This window comes from Glycine soja, chromosome 13 (assembly GCF_004193775.1).
Source record: "Glycine soja cultivar W05 chromosome 13, ASM419377v2, whole genome shotgun sequence".
In the NCBI taxonomy this organism is placed as follows: domain Eukaryota; kingdom Viridiplantae; phylum Streptophyta; class Magnoliopsida; order Fabales; family Fabaceae; genus Glycine; species Glycine soja.
The window spans coordinates 13849941-13860966 of NC_041014.1; the positions used below are offsets into that span (position 1 = coordinate 13849941).

At 34.6% G+C, this 11026-nt stretch overlaps 1 protein-coding gene across 1 annotated transcript; it reads right to left on the reverse strand.

The window, feature by feature from the left end:
• Window positions 1-53: 53 nt before the first annotated feature.
• On the reverse strand, window positions 54-10519 carry LOC114382623 (plastidic glucose transporter 4-like). The gene is made up of 14 exons (XM_028342179.1): window positions 10137-10519; window positions 9693-9956; window positions 8161-8275; window positions 7875-7942; window positions 7446-7578; window positions 7264-7363; window positions 7068-7180; window positions 6082-6175; window positions 3801-3954; window positions 3196-3342; window positions 3014-3087; window positions 1830-1918; window positions 1583-1697; window positions 54-537 (listed from the first exon to the last, which is right to left on the reverse strand). Exons 2-14 carry the CDS (start codon window positions 9949-9951, stop codon window positions 355-357), a joined length of 1644 nt encoding a protein of 547 aa, XP_028197980.1. The 5' UTR covers window positions 9952-9956; window positions 10137-10519; the 3' UTR covers window positions 54-354.
• Window positions 10520-11026: the final 507 nt, after the last annotated feature.

Genomic DNA, 11026 nt, shown 5'->3' on the forward strand with positions numbered 1-11026 from the left:
CTTCTTACACGTTTATTATATCAAAGGATGATCGTGAAAATTGTCACTCTCAATTTTGAACATAGGAAGCCCGAGTCATTCAATTTAATATGACATTTGAAGTGAGAATGTTCTTGCTGCCATACATTTTGACAAAAACTATCAGTTTGAAAAGATCGTAGTGAATACAGATGCTTGACCAAAGCTCACACCAAATTGTTCCCATATTTGCCCATGAGCAAAATTTGGTTACAATAAACAAGTTATCCCAGTTATCACTCGTGCCAGACAAATGTGTGGAACAAGTAGTAAGAGCATAAAACAGTTCTTTGAGCAGCATAGGAATTATGAACACAAGCATTTCCTGGAAGATTTTCATGTTGAAGCACTGAGAGCACGTTCTATTTCCTCCAATGATCGACCCTTTGTTTCAACAACATTACCAGCTATGTACAAAACAGCAAGAACACAGACAGCCGAGAATCCCAAGTACACGGAGCTGATACCAAACTTGTTTACAACACTCAAGAAGTAGAGGCCGATGACGAAGTTGGAGATCTGATAACACCAAAAAAATAATCAGTTTCATTGTCAACATCATATTTAGGCAACCAATATAAACCAGTATTGCAATAAAAGCTTAATGTAGCATAAATCATATCAACATAGATATCATTTAGTGAGAAGATCCAAGAAACTTCAGAAGTAAAATATCGGGCAAAGAAATTCATGGTGAAGCTATTTTCTAAGGAATTTTTCTTCAACCATAGTATTATAAATATGTAGAAGGCGCAGCATGCCATGTTTTAGGTGGTGTTAGAGTCGTTAATGTTAGAGCTGTTTAGAATATAAGGGTTTTAGTATGTATACGGACTTGGCCCAAGTGCTTGTATATGCTTAACCTAGTATTATAAATGAGGGTAGCCACAAATTGTACTGTACCCAATTACAGTTTACTCATATGCCTCTCTCTCTCTCTCTACCCCCTTATCTCTTTTTACATGGTAACAGAGTCTATCCTACACCCATTGATGGACTTCGTATGTTTGTCACGCTACAAACAAATAGTCTTAAGCATGATGGAGGGTGTTGGAAAAGCCACCTAAATTGTGGGCAAAAAGAGGACATGTTAAAGTTCCACGTTGACTAAAGATAATGCCGATATAAATTATATAAATGAAAAGTAATTTTCACCTTACAAGTCGATTTTGTAGGATTGAGTTAGGTCTATACCCACTTTCTGATAGCAAGTAAGATATTTCTGTTTTATTTATTTATTTATTGATTTTTAAGAATAGTAAGTTAAGTGTTTGGTAAGCTCACAGCAACTACTCTTACAAAGTACAGAAATTTTAGTTTGTTTTAACTTTTAATAAGTTGTGCCTTGGTGACCGGTTGATCATGTGTTTGAATCCAGAAACAGCCTCTTTGCCTATACAAGGCAAAGATGCATACAACAACCCTCCTCCCATACCTTCGCATAGCAAGGAACCTCTGGGTACGTTAATTTTTTTAGCTTTTAAGAAGTATAATTTCAAATATATGGCAAGATAAAGGCCTCAACCACAGGTAAAATATTAGGTTCCACAGTGAAGTCACTCACCCAATGTGTGCCTAATGACAAAGAAACTGCTTTTGCTCTAATTCTAGAAGCAAATATCTCCGGTAGAAGAAGGGCAGGCACAGGACCAGCACCAAGAGAGAAGGATAGGACATAGCTGGTTAAAATTCATAGAACATAGAGTCATCAGAAATGTAAGTCTTAAATAATAAAAGAACATATAAGTTCATTGAAGTTTAAGTCGTTCACTGAATGGAATCACTATTATTGACAAAATTAAATGACTTACAGAACAGTCCCAAGAACAGCAAGGGTGCCAGAGTATGGAGCAAGAACCTTCCATGTAAAAGACAGAGAAAGAAGCAACATAGAAGCAGCCTGGGTGAGACATAAAGAAAAGGCTGTCAATTATACAAATGAAAACATACGATGTTTTGTTACAAAGCTTACAATAAGTCGAATAAGTTATAACACACCAGAAATGAACTGAGCCGATGGGATGAAGATTTAGTTTGAATTATAAACAAAATCAATTGAGTTGTTTAAGCAAGTAAGAAGAGTAAGAACAGATCCATTACCTACCAACCTAATTATGCTTCTAACACGTAAGCATGAAATGAAATCAAGCATCATAATACTTGAAAATTACCTTTCCTTCCTTCAAGAATGGAATAAAGTTCAATCCCTTGTTTAGACTTTTCTCAAAAATATATTGCATTGCCTCATTTTTATCTTTCCCATTTTAAAATATGGCACAGTAATATCTACAAACCCTTCCATTCTCTAGTACTAGCTACACAAGTGCATGAACTCTTCCAAATCACCGTGTCTGACTAGCATTAGAATCTCCAGACTCCCCCTTGTAAGTAATAAACCCAATAGAATCAGCATGCCATGTCTTACCAATTACTGGCTAGAGTAGAAATGATATTTGCAAATTGCAATCAATCACCAATACACTGATAAAAAAACTGAACATACGATACAAAAGTATGTGGAGGATAAGGAAGAGAATATTCATGCACAAAAAAAGTAAATCGGCATATTCAAGTAGGATGAATACATCTGTTTCTCTGCAGAAGCATTTCTATTTTCTAGTATAATGTGAGTACTGATAAAGTCAGTATTAGTTGTATTCATGTTTTGCCATGTAGACCTTTCAAGTATCATGACCGAGTTGAAGGCTGAAAGCAGACAGTTTCTAAATTATCAAAATGCTTGTGTCCAAAATTATATTTAAAGTCCAAAGATATATTTAGACACATAAACCAACCATGCATTATGTCACTACATTAGTGTAAGGTATACTTATTTTGCTCTGGACAATTTTAGCCAGGCAAGGCATAAGGCCCACAAAAATTAATATTTGACAATTAAACTTGTGATTTTTCAGGGATGTCATTAGTCCATCATGTAATATCTAACATTTTATGCTTTAGGTCTAGCAAGATGTGTGCCGAAAACATCTATTACCATCCCACTAAAGCTTGTGATAAGGAGACTTTTCCTTCCTTGTTTGTCCATTAAGGAGGAAGCAATACAAGTTCCTGCAAAATAAAACTTCAATCAGAAAAAATATCATGTTTGTGGAACATATACAATAACCTTCTTTTACTGAATGCACAATAAACATTTTTAAGAATAAAAATACTAACCAAAAACATTTGATGCGCCAACCAAGGCACTTGCTGCAACATCAGAAGCAATTCCAGCACTACGGAACACAGAAGTTGAATAATACACTACAGCATTTATTCCAGCCAACTGCTGGAACAAGAAAAGTGCTGCCCCAACACTGACAACTGAAACAAGGCATATTTTAAGGAAGTGCTATACTATTTCATATAAGAATTCATTTAATCAACTATATAGTAAACGAAAAACAAGTTGTCAGTGAAATTAAAACATGAACAATGATAAGATTATTGGTAAATAATAAATCTTCATACAAATATATCAGGTATAGAAAAGGGCCTAAATGAAATCAAACATCTAATGGAAGTCTCATTGGTTATCAAACCTGATCTATGCATTGGGTTTAGGTTGAACCGGGAGAACTGATTTTCACGAAACATCATTCAAGATATAATTATCAAAATATTATGAATTTTACGTCGAACCTCCTTACATAAACACCCTTAAAGAAAGGGAATTTTTATGAAAAAGCCTCCAAAGATGCAGGTTAGCATTATCAGCGAAAATTATTTTTGTCCATGGTGTTACCAAACCTAGAATTAGCTTTAACTGAAATTTAGGATACCTTTCCAATATCGACTACTAAACAGATCAAGCCACCCTGCTTCAGGTTCTGATGAACCTTGACTTGCTGTTGTTAAGTCATTCATAACTGCAGCAACTCTTTCTTGTCCATAGAGTGTTTTAATAGCCTTTTCAGCTTCAGAGATTTTGCCTTGCTGTAAAATAATACATGAAATTTTCTCAGAAAACCTACAATAAAAATTTTGCATTAAGATCTCAACAGATATACGAGGCACATCATCTATGCATGATAAGTATGTTCTGTTGGATAATATAATAAAATGTTAATATCATAACACAATTTCAATCCAGTTTAAGCATTTAAGGAAATTGACAGTGTCTTAAGAAAAGTATATCTTAACACACATAAAAGCACATCATCTACGTATAATATGCATGTTCTGTTGGATTATATAACTGTTGAGAATCAGGAATTTAATGTATAATGATGTGATAGGATATGATATCTGATTTAGTGGAAACTGAATACCCTCTAATTATGTGTAATCAATACTACTTGTCTATGTAAACAAGCTCCATAGGGTCTCTTTGACATAAAGTTTTCTGTCCAAATATCCCTCAATTTCTCTCATTTTACATGGTATCAAAGCCAAGGGAATAAGGAAAACCGTCCTCCACCAGGGACAGTATGTTATATGTCCCCAGTGGACCTTTCTGTTTGTCGCACTTATTCCAGCACTTTCAGACAACCCTTTCTCCTTCTCCAGTGACTTTTCTGGCTGCTGTCACTTTTCCAACGGCCTGTTTCCGCATTTCAGTGGAGCTCTCCGCTTGTCGCCCTTCTTCCAGCGACCTTTTTCCACATTCCAGTTGACCTTTCTACTTGCTGCCCCTCTATCAGGTGATTTCCCCCCTTTTCCAGAAGCAGCTGTTGTTCTCCGCTGGAGCTCTGGCAGGTGACCCCACCACCAGCATCGTCGTCCACCGATCTACACAATGGTGGTTACGGAATCTCGATTGGGCTTGCAACGCTCCCTCACGCACCCACTCTTTTGTGCGCCAGACTTAGTCAAACAGTGCACTTCTCTAGCGCATGCAGGCACGTGGCACACCATCTTGGGCTGCGCTTCTATTGCCAAAGTCGCCCCTCTTGTGCGAGCATAACCTCAGAGTTTTGCCTCAAACGAAGCTTCCTTGCAGACACACCATTGGAGCTCGGTTCTGTTTACCTTTCTTTAAGTATTGTTTGGTTTGCGATTTTGGGAACTATACAGTCCTTTTTTTACATGTTTTGGGTTGTTATGAAGAACTTTCCAGTGACCAATCCAGCCGCCATCTCTTTTCTGCGTGTTTTTTGGCCACTGCCTTTATCTTGCCACTCATTTTCCAGCGAAGAACTTTCCGGTCGCCTATTCTATCGTTGTCCTTTTCCTGCGTGTTTCTCTCTCTTCGCTGGCTATTTATGACTATTTCGTCTCTTCAGTTTGAATAATTTTGGGTCTCCACGGTTCGTTTGAAGCATCCAAATCTTGGTTTTAAGAAAATCGCTGGCTATTTATGACTATTTCGTCTCTCTGTCTAGCAATATTTTCCGATTTCACCAAGATCCCTGAGTTGTCTTCAAAATTTGAAGTTTCCAAATGATGGTTTTAACTTTTAAGAAAGTCAGAACTTGCTTTTCTTAGGCTGATGTATATTCCAGCTCTCTCTTTCTAGCAATATGCCCCAACTTCACCAACATCCCTGAGTTGTCATTCAAACTATTGTCTTTTTTAGTAGAGCTCAAACTATTGTTTTTATGTAACAAGCTAAAGCTTAGTAAGCTTCAGCTTGAGTGGGAGTGTTGAGAATCAGGAATTTAATGTATAATGATATGATAGGATATGATATTTGATTTAGACGAAACTGAATATCCTCTAATTATGTATAATCAATACTACCTGTCTATGAAAACAAGCTCCGTAGGGTCTCTTTGACATATGGGTTTTCTGTCCAAATATCCCTCAATTTCTCTCATTTTACAATAACAAACATAAGTATGATGTCACTTACAATTTAATCCAGTTAAGAATTTAAGGAAATTAATAGAGTCTTAAGTATATTTAAAACATAATATAATCTCTCCTTTAATGTGTTAAAATATAGTAGTGCTATTTGCAAGGTTGTCACCATATGATATTGTCGCATGGTTAGGTTTGTGATACAAAATTTGATTAAAAGAAGCCTTTGATGTGTCTAAAAGTATTTTTTCCCCATTAGTTTAATTGTCACATGAACTTATTGCTTCCATGACAAAAGATACATCCGAATAGCAGGAAAACCTGAACAAGCCAGCGTGGACTTTCTGGAGAAATTGCCATTCCTAGTGCTAACAGCACAGATGGAACTATTGCAATGCCAAACATTGACCGCCACCTGACAAAATAAAATTACAAATAAAAGTAGAAAACTGAGCAACAAATATTTCTGGATCCACCGAGAAGAAAATAAATTAAAAATAATGAAGGCACAGTCATATTTGAATTTAATTCGAAACTATCACAATCAAATCAGCCAGGAACAATTATTTCTAAAAAAGGAAAAATGTGCCGAAGTGTACAACTTTCCAATTAATCTAGATGTATTGGCTGTATAAACAATCTATGACTTCTATAATGTGGAAATATCAAGTACCAACTTCAAATATTGACATAGAAGCCCCAATTTTTTTGTTAAGGAGAAGCCCCAATATAAAAACATGGATTTAATATAATTTTTTGTATATCAAATTTTCAGATTACTTTTTGAATGGTTCAATATATCCTTTTCCATAGTGTCAGCATTTCAATATCCAAAGTATGAATGCAACTGCATTTTTATTCCAAACCCAAAGCACACGACTAAATTCTCATATTCATTCATGTCAATGATTATGAGAAGATTAAAACAAGCAACTGATGATGAGACATGTTTATTTCTAAACTAAAGAAATCAAACTAACAGAAAAATAATTACCAATACTGATGTCCAATCAAAACCTTGACATCAGTTTCTATTGATAAAATACTTTGGATAAAGATAAGAGCATAGGACCATCCATAAAATCTGTGCAAAATTCTCTTCTAGGAGCATGTGTTCTGCCACTTCAAATAAAAAAGAAAAACAAGATGACAAATATCTCCACTTTTTTGTAATATTTTACCATCTCTGGATGATATTAATCACTAGAAGAAAACAGCTCAAAAAGAGGTTAGGTTAAAATATTCACACCCCTATGCTCACCCCTCCCTGCAAAAACAAATAGTGGTAAGGTGAAACAACTCAATACCATATAGGGTTTCCTGCCAGAGGCAGCCCAGCCACCAGTGCCAGAAGAATCCCAATGCATATAAAAAGTTGATTAACAGATCCTAGCGCACCACGAATTTCAGTTGGTGAAATCTGCCCATTAAGAGGAGTTACCACACAGTCCACATAAATTATTTAGTCTATGATCTCAAAGATAAGAATAATATATAAAGCACCTCAGATATGTATAGTGGTACTATAGCAGATGTAACACCAATTCCTATACCAGCAAGTAAGCGACCAATGATCATTGGCTGAACACTCTGGGCTGTAGCACTGCAGACATGTCATAGTTTATAATGGCAGATTTCAAAAATATAAAAAGATAAAATCTTATCCTGAAGACCAACTGACTGACCCAAGAAATGCTCCAATTGCTAGAGGGATTGAGGCTAATTGAAAAGTCCTAGTTCTTCCAAATTGGTCAGCCAATGATCCACCAGTAAATGAACCAACAGTGGCACCAGCAAGTAGTGTGCTGACAATCCAGCCTGTTCACAGATATTCACTCATGATAACCAAGAGAAAACAATTGATAGGGGATATGAAAGTGAAGGAAGATTCACATGGACAAATGTAATTACAAAATTCATTTAAAGCTCAACTAATTTTCTGTTTATGTTAACCGTACCATTAACATGGACAGACATGCATACTGAAAATTTTCCCTTTATGAGTGTATTAAACAAGAAACTGCATTTTCTTATATCTACAGTTTTCATTGCCTATAAAATAAATCAATTTGTTTAATAATTTACAAATAGACACACACATATAAAGCATGTACCTTGTATAACAGTATTTTCAGTGATTCCAAGATCCTTAGCAAGGTATTCAAGGGCACCATTTACCACCCTAAACCAAACAGGGATTGTTCGAGTTCTTAAACAAGAAGATATTGATTAAAAATAAAAAGTAGTAGCAGTTATATATATGTCAAGAAGCCAAAAGAACATAAAGACATCCGCAAGTTACTCATATCATTTTTATAACTTAGATGGCAGCACAAAGAAAATGACATGCTGCATTATTGTCCATTGACCCACATACTAATATGAAGAGGCTATCCATACCCGAGATGATAACCAAATAAAATGGCTCCGAGGCAAGCAACACCAACATATGGTAGAACATTTCCAGAAGATTTGCCCTGAGGAGTAGCTGGAACAACATCTTCAATGTTTCCATCTGCAACTCAATTTTACTTTCTATGAGTATCTGTAAGAACATACAAGTATATGTAACAGCTAGAAAGTTATCATATTGCAATTCAAATCTAAGTTTCCAACATAAATTCTGAATTGTGAGTCAGAAATCGTATAGAATCCTAAGAGACAACGAAAAACAACTTGAAATATATCATATAAATGACATATTGTATAGTGTTCAATGTAATAGGTCTAAACTAGACATTGATAAAAAATCTGAAGTTAACCTCAAGTCTCACAAAATAAAAAACGTGTGTGAAACCTCTATTTCAGAAAACTAAAAACAAAGCTATGGAACAGTCAAATAAAATGCATAGAATGGAAACAAAGCAGCCAAATAATCAAATAGGGTGAATTCAGTAGTGCTCATTCATTTCCTTTTCATTTAACAATTTTAGCTTATATAACTTTTGAATTTCTTTCATGAAAAATCATTAAAGAAACATAAAGAAGGACAAATAACAATTTGTTGAATTATGTGACTCATATCAATGACACAGAAGCACATTGATTCATTCACATATTGCATGGTAAGTCATCTGCAATGAATCACATGATCTGTATCACCAGCAAGCTGAACCATACCAAAGTGTATGATTCAAATCAAGAATCAAAAATCATCTAACAAGAAGTGAGATTACACAGTTTGCTGACAATACTGGGAAAAACTGTTCAGAGACTTTGCAAATACAAGACTCATAAAGGCAATTTCTAGCACTAAAAGCTGTTTTCAGAATCAATTGCCTGTGTAAAGGATATTTCCAGCACTAAAAGCGGTGTTTCCAGAGTCAACGCATACACAACTGCAAAACTTAAGCATGTTATTACCATTAGTATTCTGGAGATGATATTATGAGCCAACAAGAGACAAAAGGCAATTATAAATGGCAAATTCTACAGTATATAAACTTTTAACATAGTTCTACAAAAGAATATTATCCTTAAAAATTGAATTTCCTAACTATTGCAATCATGTTGAAATTAAACATTCATGTATCAACTGGATTACAAAAAACAATTAAGCATCACATCATTCATTCATTTATCATGATCGGCATTCTCCTAAAACCAGTCACCGAATTTCAGGTTGGGGAAATCAAGCAACAGACTTAATTGAACTACCTGAGTCAACAAACCACAATAACAACAATAACAAACACACACAGACAAGCAGTGGCCTACTAGAAAACACCAATGTGGTTCAGCAACAACAAAATTAAACATAAAAAAGCAGCTTTACTGCAAAATCCAAACACGGCATCATTAAGCAAAACAACACATGGCCCATCTACATGAACCAAGCACATTACATACACTCATTGGCAAATGCAGTCCAAAAAATTTCACAATAGCCAATAAACCAAACAAATCAAAGCCACCGGCAACAGCATACAAACCAGAAGCCATAACCCTCACTGATCTGGGCTTAACGGAGGGCCCGAAAATGCCACCAAAACCAATTCTAGCACTAGTTAGTTCAGTTTCCATAGTGACAGAACCAAGCCTTAACCCGCAAAGATCAGTATTATTCTTTGTCATGCACACTCTTCTGGGTCTCAGAACACTCCCATTTCTGAACTCTCCAAAACCCACCAACCCCCTTCGCTCTTGAACCCCAAAAGTGGCTCCTTCAACACCAAAAGTTGATGCCTGCATGCTTTCTGACAGAAAATTCCAATACCCATTAAATGAAAACATGGAATTTTCCAACAATTATATTTAGATATACAAAATATGCAGAAAAACACCAATGATGGGAGAAATAAAAGAAAGAATGGCATCGTTAATGCAAATGAACTAAGATTCAAGCGTGAAAGAAAAGAAAGTAACAGATGCATTACCTCGTAAAAGGGTGACAAAGAAATTTGAAAAGGGTGAGGAAATTTGTGTACTTCTGAGTGTTGACGTTCACACTTTAGAACATGCAATTTTTTTATCGGGATTTGTGTTTTCTGATGGAAGGAAGGGGCTTCGAAAGGATCGCTACTAAGTGAAACCAAACGACAAAGATGAAGTTGATCAAGATTTCAACTCTTTATTTTAAAAGGAAAAAAAAAACTTTAGATGAAGCTCTTGGTGCTGTTTTTTGTATCATATAAATAATATATAATTTAATTACAACTTAGAAGGTAGAGGTTTATAATAAATAAATGACAAGCACCATGATTCACCCAATCAAAAATATGCATGAGAAGTTGTTCCCCACTCACTTTAGATAATAATCTCAAATTACTCTACTACTCATGGGGTTTGGCTTAATTCGCAACACTTGGACCAAAGGAATAAAGTATGAAGCTTGTGAGATATTATACATCAGACTTCTGTTAGAGAGTGATAGGTCTTAATCAAAAAAATATCTCAAATTATTCCAAATTCTTATATTTATATTTGATTCTTACATATTTTTAAAAAATAATCTCAAAGTTAAAGTTTTGTGTTAAAAAATTGAAAGAAAAAAATTATCGTTCATAAAATTTTTATTCTGTTTGAATAGAATTATGTTTAGAATGTCTATAATCTCTTAAAAAAATATAATCGTAACTATTAGTAGTATTTTTAAAAAAGAATTAAGTGTAAAAAGTTTTATACTAAAATAAATATCTATTAAATTCAAAAGTTAAATATTGTTATTCAATCATGAATAATTATTCATTATAAATTGTAAACTTTTATAATTACTTTAAAAATCATATTTAAAATTATTTATAATTAATTAAAAGCATTAAAAATT